This window comes from Haemorhous mexicanus, chromosome Z (genome assembly GCF_027477595.1).
Source record: "Haemorhous mexicanus isolate bHaeMex1 chromosome Z, bHaeMex1.pri, whole genome shotgun sequence".
NCBI classification, from domain to species: Eukaryota; Metazoa; Chordata; class Aves; order Passeriformes; family Fringillidae; genus Haemorhous; species Haemorhous mexicanus.
In genome coordinates, this window is record NC_082381.1 from 45837489 (window position 1) to 45862624 (window position 25136).

The 25136-nt window shown below is 38.3% G+C and overlaps 1 protein-coding gene across 5 annotated transcripts in view; it reads left to right on the forward strand.

Moving 5' to 3' along the window:
- SLC44A1 (solute carrier family 44 member 1) overlaps positions 1–25136 on the forward strand; it is a 98746-nt gene that overhangs the window by 16655 nt on the left and 56955 nt on the right. For all 5 annotated transcript variants that reach the window (XM_059873563.1, XM_059873567.1, XM_059873566.1 and 2 more), the window contains exons 3-5: positions 1867–2009; positions 9109–9245; positions 22868–22961. In XM_059873563.1, coding sequence (XP_059729546.1) covers positions 1867–2009; positions 9109–9245; positions 22868–22961 — 374 coding nt within the window. The remainder of the gene's footprint in view (positions 1–1866; positions 2010–9108; positions 9246–22867; positions 22962–25136) is intronic.

The window sequence follows — 25136 nt, forward strand, 5'->3', positions numbered from 1 at the left end:
GGTGCCAGTTTTTGCTTCAGTTTCTCTTCTCCTGAAACTGCAATCGCAGTGGTAAGTGATTTTTCAGCAAGGTAAGTTATCACTTGAGTCGTGTTCCTTATGTATGTCCCAGAAATGGTAGCTGGATGTCTGGTAAGCAATTCTGTGAATCACAGTGAACTTTTTTGTGAGAAACAAAAATTCTGAATGTCAAACAGTTAACTGAGTTTTTGTTTATTTGTTAATTTATTTGTTTTTATTGTATACTTAGTAGAAGCAGCTATTGTTAAAAACCATATTACTAATGATCTTTCTTTCAAAGTTTTAACAGTTCTGTACTCTTTGATGAAACCATCACCTTTTTCAAGTCAGCCTCACAACCCTCTACACTTTTTATTTGAAGACCAAACCTCCAAAACCTGCAGATTAATGCAGAAGTATGCTTCTTTCCATCTTGGTTTTTTTTTCATGGATCTGTGTTTGCTACTCTTCTTAAACAGGGAATGTCCATTGCAGTCTTGTACTGCTCTGTTGCAAGCAGGTGTCCTTAGAGGGGTTTGGGACTTAATGTGCTCTCAGCTTTCTTCTCTGCTCTCCCTTGGTCTTTGGTGTTAGGAATAATTCCACTGAAAAATTTCTTCTACTTTTCCCAGGGTGTTTTTCAATGGTTGGGCTTCAAATGTAAAAATTAGCACAATTATTAAAAATCATATCAATTGTGTTGTCAGTGTACTGTGAATATCTTAAAATTGCAAAAAGCACAGCGCTTCCTGAAACAAGTAGCTCTTTTTTGCATTTGTTTTTTTTTCTGGTTTTGTTCATGTTCCCTGATTGTTCGGTTAACTGACTGTTCCCCCAATTATAAATTAATTTTCTGTGCATGAGTGTCCCAAATTTTCCTGTCTAAGTAATGTAATATACAGAGCAATCATCCAAGTGGGTCACATACTTACCCTTCTAGGAGACTTTAACCACCCACATTTTCACTGTTCCATGCCAATGTCATTACCTGTTGCCATCATTTCATCTGATCCTGCCGCTGCCATCTGTTGCTCCATGCTCTTGTCTCAGCTGTTTATTCCGCTTCCACTTCTCAAATCTTAGCCTATCTCACATGTAAAATCAGTTCCTTGGTGGTAGTGGAGTGAGCTGATGGTTCGTTTCTCCCTGTCAATGGTTTGCTAATGAAGCTTTTGAGCTAGTCTCTTATTTGCACAATCATCGCCTTAATCTTGGTTTTGCTTGTGAAATATCTCTAAAAGTTCACAGCAAGACCTGCCTACTTAGGGTATTTTCCACATTATTTGGATGGTTTTAACCATCTTGCTTTGCATCTGTTTCTTTCCTGCATTTAAAACCAGGGTCTGAAACCATAGTGGCCTTGACCTGGTCACTTGCTTTAAGAGGATTTCCTTAAAAGAAACTAGTGTTAGATAGTCCTCTTCATTCTAGCTCATCTTTGAAAGTACTTAATTTAAAGGAAAGAAAAAAAATCCAAAAGCAAGAAAATCTGGATTGTGTGGAATTGTCTAAGATGCTTAACAATCTGTCACAATTCCATCTCTGCTTGTAGCTCTCCTTCACTGCCTGCCCTTGTACACTTGCTCACTTCTTCCTTCTGCTTCATGCCCTCTTACTGACAGTGTGACTTTCAAATAAACCACATACAGGAGTCTTAACTCTGCTTGTATAATATCCAGTATTAGATGTCTGAATCCCCTTTTAGCTTGCATTCAGTTTTATTATTGCACAGCAATTCTCTTGGATAGTCCTTGTCTTTGCCTTTTCAGTCTGAAACAATTTTTAGACAACCCCTGCTTAGAAATAAATTAATAAAACTGACTTTTCCTATCTTTCAAACAAAGTATTGTTTTTGTCTTCTTCCAGGGTTTTATCTGTGGCTTTTCAATAGCTACAGGAGCAGCTGCAAGACTGCTTTTGGGGTATGACAGCTATGGAAATATTTGTGGACAGAAAAATGTCAAGGTGGAGGGAATAGTCAACAGTGGTCTGGACCTCACACATAAGAAGTAAGTATGTGATACAATTTATCAATGTTTGCTTTTGAAGTCGTATGCTCGATTTCTGCCGCTAGGTGTAAGGAGAGATAAAGATATATCTGGTACATTAGATTAAGACTTTAAAATTTAAACTGTAGGCATAATGTAGGTATGTGACTTGTGGAGAAAATGCACAAAACTTTAGAGGTTTGCACAGCTTTCATTAAGCAGTGTCCTGTTAAAACTCATAATCAAAGTTCAGGTACTTCTATCTGTTGTCCAGGAAGACATCACACTGCAGTAGTAGTACTGGAGCAGTGGCAAGAACTCTGCACTGATAGTTTGAATACCTGTCTGTTGAGGTCTGTGTTGTTAGTCAGGCAAACTCAGAGTCCTTCTGTACAACTTGGGAGACTTAAGGAAACAAACTGTTTAGCTTAGTACAGTGATGTTTAATTATCAAAAGAAAAGTGTTTTTTTCCACCACCAATTACTTCAAGGAGCTAAAAAGTTATTAATTTTTGAGTATGATAGCCTTTTGCTTCACACTTTCAGACTAACAGAAAATTGATGATTTTCATAAGTTTTTTTGGATGCATGCTTTCCTGAGTTCTGCTTATTTTGAGTTGTTATTCTAAAGACTTGTAAGTATCTCATTTAAGATTTAATGTAGATAGGTAATTGGTGGTTTCCAGAAAGATTTGAGATAAATAAAATGTCTGGAACTTTTTACTGCTATCTTTTGTCAGAAAAATAATTTCTTAATCTAATCTGGTCTTTCAAGAAGGTTGAAAGGCTTAAAGTTTATGCAGCAAAATTTTCCTATTTTTTACAGAAACATTTTAGCACTTTCTAAACCCATGTATATATAGTGTAAAATTGTGATTCTAGTGTTCTGAGAAAAAATGCAAATTTTAAAAGAATAATTTTAAGCTTACCCTTAGAAGGAATTGGTGTCTGTGTTCATGTGAAGGTAGAGAAATTCAGACATCTTGTTGAAATGTAATAATTAATATTGTGATAGTCTTCTACATGTGACATAAGTCAGACCATCATGTGGGGAAACATCTACCACTAAGTAACATCTACCACTAAGTATTCCTCTTGTAAATGCAAGCTCAAAAAACAGCAGATAAAGAGAGAGACTGTTTTAAACACAGCTAATTGACAGAGGCTGTTGTTTGTTAAGATGTCTTAATGAGGTTCAAAAGAATTACGCTTTTCTAACAAGGATGTTGTGGCTTGAGGCATGATCTAAGCAAATTAATAGATACACACATATGAATTATAATCCTGTCTATTATAATCCTGTCTATTCTGGTTAAGAGAAAACCCTCTAAGGCACACTATTCTTTAACTGTTCACCTGAAGTGCCTGGTATAGTCCAAGGTATCCTGTTTTGGAAGAGATTGGTTCTTATATAAGTGAGTGATCCTTCCTTCCCTCACACCTCATGCTTTCTTCTGAAAAATTGCCAAGCAAATTAAAAAAGCTATCTACTTTGCATCTGTCTCTAGCAGATGGATTTCCTACAGTGTCTGAGGTGGAGTTCATGGGAGTATTTAATGTTATTTTTATAGGAGCACTTTGCAGACAGATGGTAAAAATAAACTCTTCTTCCAGCCTGTACGTTTTAGTTTGTGTAGAGATAGAAAAAACTTGAAAGCTCCACAAACAGGGCTCTGGAAACATGAAGTTATTCTCATTTCATTTTGCTTGCAGGGTAATTCCATTTTCATTTCCTAGTCCAAGGGCTGAACAGCTAATCATCTGTAAAAGTAACATTTTCTTCCTTGTATATGACAGCAACCCATAGGCACTGTCATGTGGAAGTGAAATTTATATGGTCTATGTGGGTATGGAAATGTGGGTGGTAAGAGTAAAGAGCAGAGTTCATACAGGGTTGTGATTTGCTCTGTGTACATCAGACAGATATGCTGAAACCAGTGAGATAAGTATTGGGAAGGAGGTTTTTACAGCCTGGTCTTGTGAAACACACTTTAATAATCTGTTTTCTACAGTCAAACATAAGACAATACTCTAGATCTGGCAGTGAATTCTAATATAAACATATTTGCTTCAAGTAAGCTCCTTGCTTTACAAGTTCTGGTAGTTATAAAGGGTTAAAAATTACCTTTTATTTGCAAATAAATGATGATCGCAGCAGCCAAATGCAAGTCTCTGAAATGCTAGCTCAGTCTGGTTTTTGATCACCAGTATGTTATTATTTGGACAGAATTCAGTTTCGCTGTCTACTCAAGTACTAGGAGATGTGCATATGATGCTATGGAGAATAGTTAGGGTAGCATTCTGCCTGAGCATGTGCCTTTGACCCCAGGAAATGCTTGAACTTTAAGTAATGGGAAAATCCAGGTTTTCAGGATGGTTTGCAGCACGTACACAGAGAATTTGATTGAGTGAAACTATATGCCCTACTGATGAAGAAATTTTTGACAACGGACTCTTATCTCCATTAGATGGCACAGATCAATTATGATATCTGGTAGTTCAGTCTATGTGCCTTGAAAAAAGAGAGCCTGAACAAAGAAATACCTGGGGAATTATTAATATGAGCACGGTTAGGGCCTGGAGTGGTCTTGCTTTTCATTGCTTTGCTGTCGTGTTACCAAGCGGCTGCCATGTGGTCATCTTCATACCCTCTTAGGCTGGTTTTTGGGGGAGTTTTGCTTGGTTCTTGGTTCAGTGGTCAAGTGATGAGGTTAGATAATGTACTGACCATGTTGCAGAATGGTCATTACAGCTCCTATAAAACGGCTGTACACTCTAGTTGTTAGTTTTTAGATAATATTTAAGATGCTAGCTTTGTCTAAGTGTTATTAATGTTCAGATTACTAGCTCTCAGTTTCACCTTATTGCTCTACAGCTTCCTGAAAGGATGGAGGAATCAATCTCCCCTCCCAGATAACAAGTGACAGGTTGAGAGGAAATGGTCTCACAATGTGCAGGAGTAGGTTTAGGTTGGACATTACGACAAATTTTTTTTGCCAAAAAGGTTATCAATCCTGAGGAAGTGGTTAAGTCACCATTCCTGGAGGTATTTAGAAGATGTGTAGGTTCGGCGCTTAGTGATGTCATTTAGTGATGGACTTGGCCCTGCATTTACTGTTAGAGTAGATGAAGGGTCTTTTTCAGCAAAAATTATTCTATCATTCTAATTCTGCCTTGTTTTACTTTAAAGCCACTTGCCCTTGTCCTTTCACTATTTGCTTGTGTGAAAAGTCGCTTCATCTTTTACAGAAGCCCCCTATAAGTACTGGAAAGATGCCAAAAGGTGTCTCCACAGCCTTCTCTTTTCCCAAATGAGCAGCCCCAACTCTCTTAGCACATCTTTGTATGCCCCAGCCCTCTTATCATTTTCATGGGTCTCCTCTGCACTGTTCATGTCTTTCCTGTACTTTCTTCTGGGCATCCCAGAGCTGGGTGCAGCTGGGGGAATCACCCTGAGGGCAGAGTAAAACTTGCCTTGCTGGTCGTGCTTCTTTTTATGAAGCCCTGGATACAGTTGGCTTTCTGGGCTGCAGGTGTGCATTGCCAGCTCATGTCCAATTTTTCACGCACTGGTACCTCCAAGTCCTACTCTATAGGGCTGATACTTCACAAAGATGCATAAATGTGCACATGTTGTAAGTCTACTATATTGATTTTCAAATAGCAAACATATTTTCATTTGCAGTGTTGAAGCTTCTCTACCAATATAATTACTTTGTTTATGTCCATCTTTGTATTGCTGATATGTTATTTCCTTGTTAGAAAACTAGTCTATTGCTGATTGTAAATAACTGAAATTGCAGCACAAAGCATGTAATGACATTCTTCTAGAGAGAAACAAAACCTGTTTTCTGGTAACGCAGTATGAAATTTTCTCCAGTAAAATCACTTATCTTCTACACGTGAGCTTTATAAACAAAAAAATGTAACTTTTCTACTCTAATGCTGGTTTCTCAAATTTTGGTTCTTGTTTTAGCTGTGATGAAGTAAAACTAATCTTACTTTTCTTATTTGTTTCTTCCAAGGCCACAGATTTGAAAGCCTGGAGTTTTCTGTGCAGCTCTTTTCTTTGCAGCATACACTGCAGTGTTTGAATTACATGTGCTGTTTAAGGCTGTGCCCATACTTCTGTCAAAACTGTATTGGATGATGTAATTGCATTGTATTTCTGAACTTCCAAGTTTGAGTTAGAATTGTAGCATTTATTTTATGAAGTATTCTGGCTTTTAAAATGATAGCTTGACCCTTGAATTGAAATCACAGTAGAAGTGGGATGAGTTCTAGCTTGCTAATAGTGACATTCCTGATTTGGTTTCCTTGGAGAACTTCAGAGGAACCTCTTCTCCAGGAACTGGAATCCAGTTCTACAGCTCCCAGAGCCCAGGGTCTCTGCCTGAGATGGGAGGCTGAGGGATGTGGATGGAGAGTAACATATGGGACATTGACATAGCTGGTTATGCAGACTGGCAGTGACAAGGTGCTGCCTTCAACAGTGGTACTCACAAGCACAGCCAACCATGTCCCCTCCTCCTCATAGTGACAGAAGAAGGAGGCTGACAGTGGCAGAAGGTCACTAGTGCAGAAGGTCACTAGGCACCCACGTGGCACTTTGCAGGTTCATGAGCTCACATACCTTTGCAGATTCAAGTATTAGCAGAGCACCTTACCCACCTTATGGGTTCCCCCTTCTCAGCAGCTGGTCCAGTTTGGTGCTGTACCTAACACTCGCACACTCATTCCACAAGCAGCCCAGACCCACAGTTTCCCCCAAATAACACCACAGACCCTCTGCCCATGCAACACTTCTCACCTAGAGCTCCCTGCTCGCCATCTCATATGACTAGTGAGTTATACCAGAAGCTGGATTCAGTGATCCTTGGAGGTCCCTTCCAACTCAGGATTTTCTGTGCTTCTATAATTTGCATAAATCGTTCTAGAGAAGGTACAGGTGCCCAGCCCATCAACAGCCAGCACCACAAGGGCAGTGACCACTTATGCTGAGTCTGTCGCCTCTGTTGCTGCTTTTTTTGTGGGCACACATTGTTCCCACCCCAGCAGCTTGTTGCCAAGACCCCTCCCTGCCACTGGCACTGAGATCCCACTCACTTTAGTAGCTAAAACCACAGTCCTGTGGCACCCAAACACCAGTTCTGATTTCAGCTGCTGGCACCAAATCCCTCACAACCATGTCAGTCCCCGCAGTAGCTGTCACTTAATCCCTGGAGCACTTACAGCATCCATGCATGTGGGAGAGAGACTAGAATTATGCAGAGAGAGAGTTAAAAGCTTTAGTAATAGGACAAGGTAGACTGCAATGGTCAAGTGCAATCTAGATAATATACTGACCAATATCAGTTTGCATGTAACTGTTCCCTTTTACACCCATGTCTACTACCCTGTCTTGTGCATGTTCCCTCTGCTGCTAGTAGAGTCCCACTGACCCTTGCTACATTTTGTACTTATGAGTTTGCATCCCTATCAATCACAAAGTCCCTGTCTGCAGTTTCTTGATAGCCCATCAATTATTGTCATTGACTGGGTTTCTTTCTAATTATTGTTTTTACCAACATTAAGTGGATAAATTTTCTGTCTCCCTCCTTTTCTTTTTGTCAACTTGAAAAAGTCTTTAGCCAGATAGTCTTACTGAAAAATCACCATTTTCATAATCCACATGTCCTTACCAATTACAGACTGACCAGATTTGTTCCCTTCCTAGCATCCCTTGCCATATCAGTTGACTCTGTAGGTTCTGCTTTGTAGCTCCTTTGACCAAATACCCTCAAAGAAGTAGACACTCTCCTGCCATGTACCCTTATTGTATGGGATAACAACTGGAGTAACTTCAATTAAAACAGCTATTGTATGCCCTGGTATCAACTTAAGAGTATTTTATTTGAAATTAAGGGAAAACTGTGTCTTATTGCTTGCATGGGGTTACTTTTACTGTATGCATGACGGAATTTTCATGTTTAACTTGTTTCTCAGACTTCAGTGGTCTGTCTTTGAAGTCCCAAGATGTGTAGTGTGTAATAAGTAAAAAGGAAATATGGATAGGGGATTTCACCTAGATGTTGACAAAAAAAGGCATGCTTTAGGAATGCAAGTAATGTCTTACCATGTTATAGTTGATTTAGACGACATGAGTTTTGATGGACTTCTAAGGAAGATTGTACTGCATAGTAATCATTCTTGTACACTGACACGGAGTAATAGAACTGTAGACAGCAATTAGCATATAGGCTGAAGGTGTTCAGGGAGGACCTAAATGCTTTTTAGGAGCATAAGGGATTTTTACTGTCTACAGAATGAATTCCCATCATGAGGACTACAAAAATAGAAATGGCATTTTATATGGCAGATTTCAGGTGTTTTCATATGATGTTAGGTAGTATGAAGAGAATATTTCAATGCATAGTACGTCACCAGAATTGTAGGGATTTAATAATTGTTCAACTTTCAAAGAGAAAAGCATCTCTATTATACCATCAGTGGAAATTCTGTAGGGTTAATGTTTTTCATAAAACATATATAGCCAGGAGATGTTAGTTAAGAATCTATAATATGTACTTCATGCATTGGTTTTTTAATTGAGGTTCATTGTGAAAAGTTAACATGTAGAATATCATTAAAATACTGCACTTAAACATTAGATAATTCTACTTAAAATATCTGAAGACAGTTTATTTTTAAGTAAATACCAAATTAATTCATTCATGACATGGAAAATCAATCTATACTAAAAAGCTGTTCTTAATTACTGGTATTATGTGAATTCATTAATATATCCATGGACCTTTTCTTTTTGCAGAATAAGAGTGACTTTATTTGGTTTGTTGCTGTTACTGCTGTTTTTATGAGTAGCATCATTTGGATGGACTTAAATCAAGTAGAGTTAAACATCCTTTTTGTGTGATCCAGTAGCATATAAATACCAATACATTTGTTGTGCATATGTTGAGTACATAAATTCTTTTGATCCACACAGTTAAAAGAATATCAAATTTCCTAGATTTCTGGGTAGACTGAATCACTCAGTCTTGACTGAATCCCATAGTTTGAAATTTTGTTTAGTGTAATTGTTAATTAAAATAGAAGTAATTTACCTTTTTTCCTTCCACAGGTATGTATTCTTCTTGGATCCATGCAACATTGATCTAGTACATCAGAAGATTAAGTCTATTGCCTTGTGTGTATCGGCTTGCCCACGGAAAGAACTGAAAACTCTGGCTGATATACAGAAATTTGCAGAAACTAATGGTATGAAAAAAATAGGGGTTTTTTTATTATATTTTTGCAGAATCTGAAAGAAGACTCATGCATTAGCTGAGCTTAAAATGAACTATGTATTAAGAAATACGAATGTAAATAATGTGCTCTTTTCATTAAGCTAAAACATTACTGTATCTATACTATGATAGTGTCTTGGGCAGTTTGGAAAGCTTGTTTTTAAAATAGGAGTATAAAGTGTAACAAACATTTGAGGCAATGCCTGATTATATATATTTTCAGCTTCTAAGGAAATATTCTGACATTGCTGCTTAACAGTAGTGCTGTTTAAATGTTCTCATGTACAGGGGGTTAGTGGGAGCTGTGATGCTGTTTGACAGTACTTGTGGCACAGAGTATATATCTATGTGTGTGAAAATGTTCCTGCTTTTATTCAGTGCTACAGTGCTGTTCTTTTTTGGTTTGTTTTTGTTTCATTTTCTTATGCTTTTCTTTAAAAAAGAAGTGTAATGGAAACTAATTGCATTAACAAAGGGAATATAATACCTTGTATTCCTTAAGAGCTGTACTTTTTCTCTGTGGTAGTAATACTGACATTACTAGCTCAGTTCCTATTTAGCAGTCAGTGGAATAAAATGGATGAGAAGTAATCAAACCTTTGGACATACAAAATAAAGATATAAAATTAATTTGAGGAAATTTTAGCAGTTTTTAGCTATTCAAGTGGGAACATTTTCCTAATGTGTGGGAACAGTCCTGAAGTTATCTTTTAAAATGATGCAGTAATAGTTCTTTGCAGGGTACTTGACTGAAAATGAGAGAGGCTGGATGACCCAGTTCAAAGCAGTGGAAGTGACTACTTTTCATAAAAGAAACGGAAATGTTTATTTCTGTAGTAGCACAGGTTATGTGAGTGCTCTTGTTTGAAAGCAGAGTGAGTTGAAATGGCCCTGGGGAACTGTTAGTGCCCTTGGTCTCCCACTGCACTGTACCTGCATGCCTGGGTGTCTGACAGCTGAATCAGGAAGCTGAAATACTGTAAGGCATCACAGCTTTTGCAGAGCTGCACAGCTTCCTTGCGTGATCTGTGCACTGTTGTCACAGTGCACAGATCACACAGTGATCACAGTGTGTCACAGGTGAAAATAGTCAATATATCTACACTTTCATTCTTTACTCCTTCTCTGAGCATGCTGTGTTTTTCTTAACTAATACAGGCCAGTTCTTTGTTAGTATGAAGTGAAGGTCATTTGTGATGGAGTTTAAGTACCTCTTGAAGCAATGGAATTCAGATGTGTCTTTCTTTATGACCAACATTTTTTCATAAGTCAAATCTCTTATTATTTGTGCCTGACATATGTTCAGTATAACTACCTTTTAAAGTACAACAAAAACCACTCCTCCCAAAACATGCTATGCTGCGTCTTGTTCTCATGAGTCTTTGTTCTAATTCTATTTTCCTTAAGACTTTAGATTTTAAAACCTAAAGATAGTTTTTTAAAAATTAGTATGAGCGGCAATTTTTTCAGTTTCTAAGAGTTTGGTCAAAAGTATGAAAACTGGTGCTGGAGCAGAACAAAATCATTAATGAGTTCAATTCCAAATTTTCATTATATATTTGGCTTGTCAAAGTCAGGTATTTGGCTAAACTGAGCTTTCCTTTTGTAGAGGAAGTGTGTGCATGACTGAAATTGCACCATTCAGGGAAATATTGTTATCCTCATAGTTATATTTCTGCTTAAATTTTCGCCAACCTATGGGAATTACAAAAAATGATGTTTTGCAGCAAATGAATACCTTAATTGTTGATTATTTTAATCATTGCATTTACGTAGTAATACAGTTCAAGTGTGATTCAGCCTTTTAGCAGAGCAAGAACAGTGAATTAATACCAAAACTGGAATGCTCAGTAAGCAGAATAATTTTTCTGAGATCCACTTTGTAACTATGATAGTGGATTTAAATTAATTAATACTAGGATTAGGTTTGGCAGTCCGTTTTAAGTGACTATTGACTCCACTGTAAAAATAGTAATTGTAATAATGAAATCTGAGGATCTTGAACTTAAGATCTTAATTTCAATTTCTATGTTGTGATGATGTATAGTAAGAAAACAGAGTTCTACTGTCAAATTCTGAAGAATGAGGGCAAATTTGTTTGGTTTTGTGATAATTGGTACTGAATTTTCTCACGCTCACAACTTCTAACATTCAGAAAAAAACCCCCACATCATAATGTTTTGAATGTCTAGGTAAAGAATGCAGTCAGTTCTTAATTTTGCTCTGTTGAGCCTTTCTGAAAGCTTTAACCCTTCTTGCATCCTGAAAATAGCAATTGTCAGGTGACAGATTGTGTAGGTTTTGGCACGTGCTTTTGTAGAGTTGGCTGTTTTCACCTGGCTGAAATGCCATCCCTGAAATCACCTTACTTGTCCATGCACCTTGAAATTCTTAAAGGAATTACAGCTCAGTTTCCTCAACCCAAAGAAATCACCTATTGTGCCTCAATTGCCCATCAAGAGGGTAAGTTAAAATAAATGTGTTTTTTAATCTGAACATCTTTATCAAGAGCTATAACGTGTAAAACATATTAAAAACATGTAAAACATATTAAAACATCTTTGTATTGACTAGTGATTTTATCAATACTGCTTATGAATTTGCAGCTAGGTTAGCATTTATAGTATTTTTACTTAAGTGAGGCATGCACTTGATTGCCTCAACACAAAAGGACAGAACTACCAATACCAAAGATTCAGAACACGTATGGCAGAGCTCATGTTTGTTGTGCAGTTCTGCGAGTGAGATTATAAATAAGCATTTAGGGCAGGGAAAATGCTTGCTTGAAGCAAGAAGACCATTTCATGATAAAGCAGCCTTTTAGCTTTCTGAATCAGTAATGATGCTCTTGCTCTTCTGCTGTAATTTGGGAAAAGGAGCCGGTTTTGTGAATAACACAGCACCATTTCAGTGCAATAACTTCACTCCCACCCCTACCTCACTTGCCCTCTCACAGTCAGGTCCTGCATTTGCAGTACCGTCCCATCAAGAAAGAGAAGAAGCCCATCCCTTGCAAAGTCAAACTGATTTTTAAGAAAACAAGAAAGTGTGTTCCTTTAATCTCTTCACAATAATTGACACCCAGAAAACTGGAACCAGTTGGGACCTTTTACAAAGGAGGAAAAAGGGAAAGAGAAGGCTGGGCACTTGGACCACTCAGATCTTTGACTTGTACAGAGATGCAAGCTGTAAAATACAAAAATATTCTGGAGCAGCTCCTCAAAGTGGCACAGGAAAGTGCAGTTTTGAGAAATGTTGCAATGCTGTTCTCAAACAGCCATGCTAGTACTTCAGTTTGTAGAGGTAACAGTTGGACACAACTGAGAATGTTATATGTTGTGAACTGACTGCTGTTGCTCTCCCCAGGATTTTCTCACCCGGTAGAACACCTCAGGCACAGAGTACTTGTGGTTCAATGTTTTTGTTGATCTTTGCCCTTAAAAAATTATGTATTTTGAGTAATGTGACTGAAAGCTATCTTTCCCATAAACCAAATTGATGCTTCAAAACTTAATGTCCATGAAATACTGCAGTATTGAAGGACTTGCTAAAGCAATTTGAAATATCCTTGAAGACATAATTAATGTATGACTGTGCCAAATAAATAATGAAGTGTCATTATTAAAGAGAAACGCTGAACAGGTGGCTGTAATTTCTGTTGTGTTTAATTCAGTGATAACTAGAGTGTCTACTCAGTGTGGGAACTGCTATTCCTATTTGTTGTTTAAATAACTGGATGCATATTTAGGAACCTAAAATGAAATTTTTATTTTGCAGCATTGTGGCAGGCATCACTGTTGTCTAGACCAGGCTAGTGGTCTGTGTGCACACAGAGCCAGAGGGAATGCTTCATTAAGTTTGCTATAGAGACTGACCTGAAAGATATCAATAAAGGAAATCAGTCTGCTAAATCAGAGCAGGTGATATCTCTGAGCTATTAGAAAGGAACCACAGGGGAAATAAAAAGGATTTTTCTTTTGTCTGAAGAAAATGACATATTCATGTGTTCCTCTTGGCTCTTGGTTTAGAAGTAGCTGTTGGATGGGTCACTGTGAGCTTCTGACATTTTTTGTCTGCTCTTGTTCTCCCTGCCTTTACTCTTGTTCTCCCTGCCATACAGTGAAAGTATGCTGTTTAAAACTTAATCCTTTGCTCATGATTTTCCCGAAGTACGATGTACTGTGTTAGTTACAGATACCTTATGCTTAAAGCAATTCTGCTCCTACAGGTCTTTGGAAACCTGGGTATGTTAATTTTGAGTGTCATTTTTTTATTGACTAGAATAAAAGTACATTATGAGCATTTTTGAGATACAGAGTTATCTACTGGTACTCTGTCTTGTTACCTGAACTGTCCATCAGGTTTGTGTTGTATTGGAAATGTATCCTCTAGTTAGAATGAAATTGTTTCACAACAGAAAGTGACAGTATGTGGAGTCCTCCAGTAATTCTGTGTTGTGTTATTATTACATTAATAAACCATTTGGAAAGGGGAAGACACAATGAGGTTATAAATCTTGTTGTGACTACTGAATGTAGTCACATCTGTTCTGACTACTAAAATTTAGAATTATATGGAAAAACCTGCTGCTATTAATAGCAGTGGACAAAAATGTCAAATCAAAAGGAATGCCCCCAGAATGAAGGGGTGGAAACCTATTGCTATGCATGAACTGTTTTAATTTAAAGTGGTTACTGGTACTTGGGGAAGAGATTGTGAAATTACTGAGGATCACAAGAGGATTAAGTTGGAGGCACAGCATTGTCTGAAAGTGTAAAGTTTATAAATTGTGAAGAGGGACTGCATTTTTTGTGAACTCCTGCTATGTTGGCATCGTAAAGGCTGTGTTCTAGTCCTTTCTTTACTTTTTTTACATAAATATATTCTCAGCATGTATTCACCTACTGTATGTGTGCGTGTGTGTATATATATATATATATATATATGTATGTATGTATGTATGTATGTATATACACTTACTGAGAAACGAAACAAGGATTACCATTATAAAAGGACCAGTGATTTCTTCTGTCTGTAAAGGAGAAAACTGCCAGGAAGAGTAAGTCATTAAAAGCAGGAATATCTTAAAGAAGGTTGAAAAATTATTGTTCCTTCGTCTCATAACCTGAGTATTGTGAAACAAGAGATCAAAATGAAATCATTAAGCATCAAAGAGACAGATATTTCTGCACACAAGTTAGAGTTAATTGCCATGAGGATATTTTAAAAAAGAAAAACTCTTAGAATAATTCTCTTAGAATAGAAAATACAAACTCTGTTTGGGTATTTAGTTAGAAGCCCTGAAGAGTATCTTTAAGTTGTGCAGAGCTAAAGATATGGTAGGAGGAATATCTGCTATTTGATTAGATGGATTCTTAATTTGATTCCAGAGTAGTTGGTTTTACTTAGCACTGGAAGAAATAAGAGTGGAGGAATAGGTAAATTAATGTTTTTCAACTCTCTGTACTGTTAATAAAATAGGAGAAAGTGAAGAGTATTGTCTTATTTTTTTAATTACAACTCAAAATACATATATGTATAGATAGATAAATTCTGAATCTAGGATTTTCTTTTTTCCATACTCTTATTTGTAACAGCATGTTTTAATATCTATCATAGTATTTCTCTTTGTGGTTTTCAATTCTAGAGACTTTTGAAGATCTAACTAATGGGATTTTGTGCTAGATCTTTCTTCATATATTCTTGCAGGCATTGTGGACAGTGCTTGCTTTCACTTCAGTCCCATATTTTTTTAATAAAAGCACCTGTAATTTCTCCTGCCCTTTGATGCTCATTGTTTTAAAGAAGTGGTGGTATGTCTCTGCAACAACTAGAGCTAAAGATACATATAAACCTTACTTTTCTTTAAAACACACACTTGTACTTCTGGAAGGCAGCAGTGGGTAGATGAAGAGAATGAAGCTTTTCTTTTCTGAGAACAGTACTGTCATATTAATCTGAGAAGTCCTGACTACAAAGTGGTCTGTCCTTGCCTTTTTGCTTATCTTAAGGCATCACTATTTTGCTAGGGCCCAGAAATCAGATTTCGGTGTCAAGGTTCCGCTCTATCCTTTTTTGGTCTTCCGTCTCTATTTCTGCTCAAGTTGCAAAAGGCATAGCAGTAATGTTTAGGTATGTTTGTGCAATCCTTTGGTGCTTCCATTTTACCTGATACTTTAGACCTCATTAAAATCTCTGGCTAAGAAGTGGAGTTTTTGTTTTCTCAGTCATTTTCAGCTCCGATGCCAATATATGCATAACTAACTGCTATTTCATTCCTGAAGCATCAAATGTGTCTTGCCCTTGGAATGTTTTTGTTCTAAAATAGGTAAATAGGAAATTCATACAATCCTAAACTTCTGTGCTCAGTGCTTGTGTTCTGAGTAGAATTACTTCCTATAGTTGTAGATTAGTTAAAATTACTATTGTCAGGACTAGCTGTCAGAGAATAAAGAAAGTCTGGTGATGTGATTTGTTTCATGGTGATCCAAACCTTCTTCCATTTGACAGGAGTCCATGAAGAGAGGATCATATAATTATTAGCCATAAGCATACTTTTTCTGTATGCTTTTCTGCCATAAGCATACTTTTTTCTGGGGTGGTGCAGCATTGTTCTCTTACTGACAGAACTCAGCAAAGTACAGTAAATACCAGCTTCTGTAGAAGTAGTTTTTGGCATCCCACTGGTTCTGTGGTTTTTGGTTCTGGAATTTGCAGCAGCCAGATACATGAGACAGTATTTTAAGCTGCCACTTTTCTATGCTGTGTTGCTAGTCCATAATATGCTAAGGTTATTGGTAGTGTACCAAGATGTCTCATTGCATGAAGCTTTGAATGGGTAGTATGTTTCAGACTAACAGTTTAGAGCTGATAGAGTTTGACAGATAGATTTCAGTAAAGTTCTGGGGTGAGAAGTGTAGAAAAGTGTTAAGAATTTTATCCTTGTGAGAGCCTTGGGAGCCTTGTCCTTCCTGAACTTCACCTCTGTCAGTATCAATATCATACTCTAGCCTTTATTGCATGGGTTGGTTGGTCAAGCATAATCATCTGTGAGTCACATATTCACAATGTTAACTAAGTTTTAATTGGCAAACTCATTCATAAAACACCCGGAACTCAAGAGCAGAACTGGACTGAAAGTCCAGAGGTTAGGAGTTGTGATTTTAACGGTCTCCTTGCTGCCAACATTTCTGCACATTTCTGTGTCTGTAAATTTTATTCCTGTGTCAGAGAACTTAATGAACTAATAGGATGTTACTTGTAAAGGAGGCAATGAAATAAGATATTAAGTTTTTGAACTATAAGCTCTGTTTCATTATATGGCTTTTTAGAAGTCAGTTATCAATCACAATAGAATATGCTGAGTTGGGGAGACCCACTAGGGACCATGAAGTCCACCTTCTGGCCCTGCACAGGATACCCCAAGAATCATACCCATGTACATGACATTATTGTCTGAACACTACTTGAACTCTGTCAGGCTGGTGCTGTGACCACTTCCCTGGGGAGCCTGTTCCAGTGCCCAACCACCCTCTAGGTGAACTGAAACCTCCCATGACACAACTTCAGGGCATTCCCTCAGGTCTTGTCACTGGTCACTGCAGAGAAGAGATCAGTCCCTGCCCCTCCTTTTCTCCTCACAAGGAAGTTGCAAACTGTGATGAAATCTCCTCTCAATCTCCTTCAGGCTGAACTGACCAAGTGACCTCAGCCACTCATCACACAGATTTTCCTCAAGTCCCTTCATCATCTCAATTCCCCTCCTTTGGCCAGTCTTCGAGCGCTTAGTATCTTTTTTATATTGTGGCACCCAAAACTGCCCCCAGCACTCACAGTGATGCTGCCCCAATGCAGAGCAGAGCTGGACAATCCCCTGTCTTGCCTGGCTGTGATGCTGTGCCTGATGTACCCCAGGACACAGTTGGCCCTCCTGCCAGGGCACTGCTGACTCATGTTCAACTTGCCCTTGACAGTGACCTCCAGGTCCCTTTCTGCAGTACTATTCTCCAGGGTCTTATTCCCCAGTCTGTCCATACATCCAGGGTTTCCCTGTCCTAGGTGCAGAATTCTTAAACTTCATACAGTTGGTAATTTCCCAGCCCTGTCATTGGTTGACTCCTCTCTATAGTGCCTTTGCCTTTAAGGGAGTGAATGGCTCCTTCTGGTTTCTAATCACCAACAAACTTACTTTGGGCCTTTGAGTCTTGTGTCCAAGTTGTTTATTAAGATGTTGAAGAGCACAGAGCTAAGGATGAAGCCCTGTGAAACCCCACTAATGACAGGTCACACCAGTCTGATGTCACCCCATTCATTGTAACCCTTTGTCCCTGACTCATGAGCCAGCTGCTCACCACCACATGATGTGTTTATCCAGCCAGCTGCTGGACATTTTCTGCAGAAGGGTCCTCTGAGAAACAGTATCAAAAACTTTACTGTAATCTGAAAAGATCACATCAACTGGCTTCCCATGACGAACCAGCCTGTCCTAGAAGGTAGTCATGTTGGACACGCAGAACTTTCTTCTCATGAAGCTGTGCTGGCTGTAATGATGGTTGTGGTGTCATTCGGGTGTTTTTCAGAACTCCCAGAATAATCTTCTCCATCATTTTACCAGGCACTGAAGTGAGACTGATAGGCCTGTAGTTTGCCGGGTTATCCTTCTTGCCCTTTTTGAACATTGAGACAATCTTAGCCAGCTTCCAATAAGCTGGGAACTCCCCAGATACCCAAGACTGTTCAAAAATAATTGAGAGAGGCCTTGCAATGACATCAGACAGCTCTTTAAGTATTCTTGGATGAATGCCATCATGAAGCCACATAGATACATGAGGATCCAGCTGGAGCAGCAGATCCCCCACAAATTCAGGGAGTTGATCATTCTCCCTGCCATGGTCCTCCAGCTCTGGGCACTGGGACCATCTAGGCTCATCACTAGTGTGAAAGACACAGGCAAAGAAATCATTAAGGATGTCACATGTGTCATGCCACGTAAGTGCACAATACATGCACAATATCAGACTCAGAAATGGAAGTTCATGTAAATTATCAAAACTGTGGTTTGTAGTCTCTCAGGCTGTGCTTTACCACATGTATGTGAGAAGGGGTATGTGGAGCTGCTTGGAGCTCTTTGTAACTTAAAAGAACATACTCCTAAACTCCTAAGGTGACTATCCTGCTCCTGGTACTGAAGCTATCCCTGTTGTGTCTGCATAGTTTTGTATTTTTATGCTTAAGTTCTTGCCTCTGAATAAGAGTCTATGTTTCTAGATCTTCAAGTCCTTGTTTTAGTTGCTGTTAGTAAGTGTTGATAGATCGGTAGACACTGCTGAGCTCCCAGAATGGAATCCAAAACCCCTTGTATGCTTTCCACTACTATAAGTCATGGAATATAAATGTCATGGATATTCTCTGTTCACTGCTCCTCTTGTTGGATGACTTAGGAATCTTGCCATTTCAAGCTGTAAACTCTTGAATAGTAATGCTGCTCTAACAGGGATTTGTTTGTTGGTTTACAGCAAAGCAAGTACAGGAAGGAAAGCTGTACTGGAGCTCTGGTCTTTAAAAGTGTTTTTACCTAACCACCTTTGGTTAGTTTGGACCTTCCTGCTTACTATATTGCTATGGAAAGCAGAGTGTTATGTCTTTTGTGCGCTGTGTCTTCTGAGCACACAAGATCTTCAATAATTTGCCTTCTCATTTAGAAAGAATCTTTGAAGTAAAAGTCCTGGCTTTCTACAGCATCCTTATGTATAAACTTGGGCTAAATATAGCTGTTTTCTATGAGTGCCAGAGATAATGGCTATTTAGCTCCTTATTAATCCAAGCGTCAGCAAAACAGAAAGGAGATTTAGAAAAGAAGTTTCTACAGCTAGGCTGGAAGTTTGTCTTTTGAGGTACTTTGCTCCAGTTATGGCTCCAATATCTTCTAGTGGCTGGAGCAATTCTATTTATTGAAAAGAAACCATGGGACAGAAACTGTTGTATGTCTCCATGATAATCACTTTGTGTGTGAAACCACCAAATACGGAATTGTGGGACCAAAGCGTGCACACAGGTCGGGCACACTACTGTGTGTTCACCAACAGCCCAAACACTAATGCTCTGCATAGTTTAGAAGTATTTTTCTCAATGTTACAACATGTTGGGAACGGGAATCCAATCCTTTTAGGACAGGTTGTTGTAATTTGCCTAAGGGTTTCTCCAGAAGAAATATGTGCATTGCTGTAGGAAGCAAAGGGTGTATTATATCAGTGATCTTTTAGCTTGTTTGCTGTATCCTGCTCATACTGGTTTTGAAACATTTGAGTGATACTAATTTAGGAATAAAAGTAGTGTCTTTGGTGAACTAATTATCTCTGCAAGATTACTCAAATGTTTCCTTCAACTTTTTCCATCTTACTAACTTGAACAGCAACAAAAAGATTGGCTGTGCTAGTCTCGGCTAACCCAGAGTAACTAATACAGAGTGGAAGGTTTGACAATGCTGTTCATTCTTCTCTCTCACCCTCGAAAATGTAAACTTCTGTTCAGTGATGCACATGGACTCTTTTGTGAAGAAATCAATTTTAAGTGCAAAGTGACATAATTCAAGCACACATTTGGGTTCTAAAGCTCTCTTATGCAGTATTAGAGAAGTCAGAAGGTTTTGAGAGTATAAGTAAAAAAATATTTATGAGAATAGTTAGAGTTTCTAATGATTTGGTACAAAAGGACAAATAATCTCATGGGTGTTATTTCAGCTGTGGCACTGGTAGTTTCTTTAAAGGCAGGGTAGTTTATATCCTTTGTTTGACAAAGCTCCATGAAAATATTTTTCTGCTTGACTGTGACTAAAGAAGTGTGCTGTGAGTTAGGCATCTAAAGGGAAAAGATCCAGAGTAGCCCAAAAGCAGTTCCCAGGCAAGACATGATTGTGGCAGCCTGAGTGGTCAGGCATGGCAGGAGGGAATATACTGTTGGCTTCCAGGGGGACCTGTCAAGGTGTTTCCACTTTGCTCTACAGCCAGGAGTCTATTGGGTTACCCTACAGGTCTTACTTGAATGGCTTGTGAACTGTATGCACATCAGGGCCTGGTATAATTTGATTTAGCTTAATTTACACTTGTGATCTAAGCAGGTCTTCAGACGAGCGTTTGTACAGAGTTTCATTTCCTCCCCATAATAAATCCTGCCCTTTTTCTCTCATGCCTGAGCTGCTGGAGGTCAAAGGGAGCATGGGCATCCACAGACCAGCCCTGTTCCTTAGGCTTGTTTAGATGTGGGAGCCTTATCATAAGGTACTTAAACTGTACAATGGCCAAGCTGGCCCCAAACACTGTGTCATGAATCTATATACACTTGTCCACATATCACTCTTCTTCCTATAGAGCTCTTTATTCTTGCCTTAGAATCATAACCAGAGAGTCATAAGGCTGGAAAACACCCTTAAGATCATCAAGTCCACCACTAAATCATTTACCTAAGCTCCGTGTCTCCACAGCTTTTAAGTACCTCCAGGGATGGGGGCTCAACTACTTCCCTGGGCAGCCTGTTCCAATGCTTGACAAACCTTTTGGTGAAAAAATTACTTTTAATACCTAAACTTTCCCTGGCACAACTTGATGACATTTCTTCTTGCCTTGTTTTTTGTTACTTGGGAAAAGAAGCCAACCCCCACCTGGGTACAGCCTCCTTTCAGAGAGTTGTAGAGAGTGATAAGGTCACCCCTGAGCCTCTTTTTTCTCCAGGCTAAACGGCTCCAGCTTCCTCAGCCACTCCTCATAGGACTTGTGCTCCAGACCCTTCACTCCAGCACCTCAGTGTCTTTCTTGCAGGGAGGCATCCAGACCTGGACACAGGATAGGAGAGGTGGCCTCACCAGTGCCAAGTGCTGGCTGCACAATTGCTGCTACAGGCCAGGATGACACTGGCCTTCTTGGCTATCTGGGCACAGCCGGCTCAGCTGGCTGGCTGTAACTTATCTTTTGATCTATATTCAAAGCAAAATAAAAGTAAATATCTGCAGTCCTCTTTTTCTTTCTGTTTTTAAGAAAATTCTGTAGATTTAGATACATTTTAGATACTTCATTTACAACTAAGATCTAAGGAATGTTTTTTGCAATATCTGTTTATGTTTATATCATGCCATGTTTTCCACATAAGCAAGCAGAGGCATAAGGATTCATATTGACAATATAATTGAAAATGCATTTCCGATGTTTCACCTCCTATCTTCTCTTTGTAGGAGATCTGTCTTTCTTCAATAGTGCATTTGGTGGTTTGGACTGGCTTCCAAAAAACTACTTTGTAGAAGTGGTACTTAAGTAGTGTTCCAGAGACTGCATTAGATAGCATCTGAAGCAGCTAAGTTGGCTCTCTGCTCTTTCAGTCCACGAATTGAAGAGGTCTCTTCATAGAGGTAGAAATGTAGCAATGATAGATAAAATTCCTGCAAATAATAGTCTACAAATTCAACAAATAATAGTTCTCCTCAGTGTAATGCAGGCCAAGATAAAGCTGTTTGTCAAAATTCTTGGTTTATTTTGGGTAATAGTATATATGTATTGTCCAGATCCAACTTGCAGAACTCTGTTATACAAACTATTCCTGAAGAGGGGACTTTAATAATGGAAAGAATTGAATATTTATATTGATGATTAAGATTCAGATAAGTCCTTATTAAGATACGTCCTTAGTGTATTGCACAGGGGAAAAGGACACTAAAAGCTATATATTAAAAGCCCTTGTACTTGGAAGTAAACAATCTATTAGGAAAGAAGCTTGGAAGGAAATTAATCTTTCGATAGGCAGCTTATATCGTTGGAGGCTTCCTTACCTCTGCAATTGCTGATACACCAGGGCTCCCATCTGATTTGGAAGTTTCTGATTTCCTAGAAGCATTGGGTCAGATGTTCTGTGTCTTCATTATAGATAAATTGAAAGAAATCTCTCCTAGGTAAGGCACTTCCATTAGACAAATGTCAGGTACAAAGGAAAACTTAATTTATGTTTGAATTTTGATATAGGCACTTGATCTTTACTGTGCCGTACCAATTTGTTTATGGAGAGGGTTCAGCTTTTTAGAAGCTTTGGATATGTAATGCAGTGCTGTTATTTCTCAGCCAACTTTCCAACTTTTTCAGTTCAGGTTTTTTTGTTCCTGTCCCTGAAATCTGTAGACCAGTTGTATTTTGAATATACACACAAAAAAAACCCTGCAAACACAGGAATATTTTTTTCCTATCATCAATCTTATGTTATGCAATGTTCATGCATTAAAAATTATCAAGAAAAACATGGTAGAATAGTAGGGGAGGGGGGCTTCATGGTATTTTGTGTCCTCTTTTACACCACATTGTGAATTAGTCTTTTCCACTCAAATACTCAAACTTTGGAAAACCCAAAGCAAGATGGAGAGTGTCATTGTATTCTACTGACAGCTGTGTTGGACTTGATGTACCACATTACTGAAGGAACTGTAGCAAAGCTTTGTGATAATGACATGAGGAGGTGCAGAATTAGCACCTGTATCAGTTTTAATGCTGTTTGCAAAGGATATTAGTGTTAGTTTTTTATTTGTTTTCCATACCAATAATTTCTTTTACTTTTCCACAGGATCCACTCTATGTAGCTATGAACTACAGCCATCAGAATATACAACAGACCCAAGGGCTGCCAAGTTATGTCCTAAATATCCTGTTCCAGAGAGGTAATATGATCAAGTTGTCTGATTTGGGGTGGAGGGAGTAGAGATTTGTTTTGATCATGACAGTTCTTTAGAAAATACCAACACATATTCACTCTTACCAGATAGATGTTTTAGTGTATTATTGTATATATTTGTAAAATTCTATTTTTAAAAGATAGTGAAAATAATAGTCAAAGAAAAATCCAAATTATCTGTGTATGTCTTACTGAAACTATTGAGCTGATATCTTCAAATTCTTTTGTCTCATGTGACTGACACTGTTCTAAATATCAGCTGTTTTACTGCCTTTCACCCTATCTATAGCTAGCTGCCCATCACCAATGCAGATCTAAGACAATCATGGAACATTTTTAATCTTTGGGAGGAAAAGTTATGTAGGGATGCACAGCTCTCTGCAGCATTCGCTTCTTATACCTTATTTCAACCAGTCAAATAGATGCAAATTACTTCAGTTTTTACTCTTTCAGTCTACAAATGACTAATATAAGGATAGTTCAATACCAAAAAGAGGGCTGTATTTTATTAACAGATCATTTTGAGGTTTATTTTTTTCAGTGTTACATTAGACTACTGTTTGTGAAATAGGATTGCAAAGTTCATAGCTTCATAAACTCCTGTAGCTGTGCTGCCTGGACCTGTGGAGATGAGCATTGCTGAGAAAAGAAGTGATCTGTTAGCTGTTGTACGCAGCCTTCTGCCAGTAATTGCACTAACTCAAGAAGATCCATGTTGTGTTTCTCAAAATTTAGCTTCTCAAATATACTCAGTAGTGCGTGATAGCTGCAGAGTCTTTTCTTATGCATAGTTTTCTGTCACATTTTTTGTAAATGTTATATTTGTGTCAGTTCTACAAACTCTTTTTTTAAGTCTTTCTTGTATACGTGGTAGCCTCTCCACTGAATCTTTTTTAAAATATTATAGTGACAATTAGTGGCAGCTGGAATACTAGCTTTTTTTAAATTTTTCCCAATATAGATTAATATTCCATGCAGCTAGTCAGCTGTTACTGCCATAATACAAAAACAAATGAAAACTTCAATGCCAGCTTGCATACTGAAAATGCTTGTTACTCCTAATTTTTGCCAGAATTATACTGACTTCTCATAGTGTGTTCTCATGTCATTCAGTCTCAATAAGTATAGCTTAGTAAGAAAATAGAAGGATAGAGTAATGCATCAGAGCTCTAATGATGTTATGTAAATTCCTTATGTTATTTTAAATAAACTATTGTGTAGGTGGAGTATTTTCCCTTTTTGATATGGTATTACTAAAATACATGAGATGTTTGAGCATTTTTGAGATTGAAAAGTCTGAACTTAATGCCCTAAGGCAAAAAAGGCCAACATTGTATCTATAAACAACTGGTTTTCAGGTTTTTATAGTTAAATTATTTGAGTAATTTGAAGGAGAAGTGTAATCCTGTTGAGACAACCAAATGAAAACCCAACATCTTGTAGACTGAGGCATTCAGGAAGGACTTACCTAACAGTCACATTTGATCTGTGTCATGGTTTAATTCTGTTCAGCAACCCAAACCCCTACAGCCACTCACTCACTTCTCCACCAGCAGGACTGGGGAGAGAACTGGAAGAGTAAAAGGTAAAAATCTTGTGGGTTGATATAGAGATGGTTTAATAAGGGAAGGAAAGCTTCGCACATAAGCAAAGCAAAACAAGGAATTAATTCATCACTTCCCATGGGCAGGCAGGTGTTCAGCCATCTCCAGGAGAGCAGGGCCCCATCACATGCAACAGTTATTTGGGAAGACAAAACACCTTCACTTCAAATGTGCCCTCCTTCCTCTTCTTTCCCACTTTTTATATCCTGCACATGATGCCATGTTTGGAATATCCCTTTGGTCAGTTTGGATCATGTGTCCTGGCTGTGTCTCCTCCCAGCCTCCCATATACCCCCAAAGTCCTTGCCCGCATGGCAGTGCAAAAGCAGAAAAGGCCTTGGCTCTGCATAAGCCCTGCTCAGGAATAACAAAAACATCTCTCCATTGTCAACCCTGTGCTCAACACAAATCCAAAACAAGCTCCGTACCAGCCACTGTAAAGGAAATTAACCCCACCCCACCTGAAACCAGTGCAATCCGTCAAGGGTTATGAACCCTCTGATTCCCATTAGTTCCATGGGATGGAGGTAGCATATGATGTAAAGATAGTCCCTTGA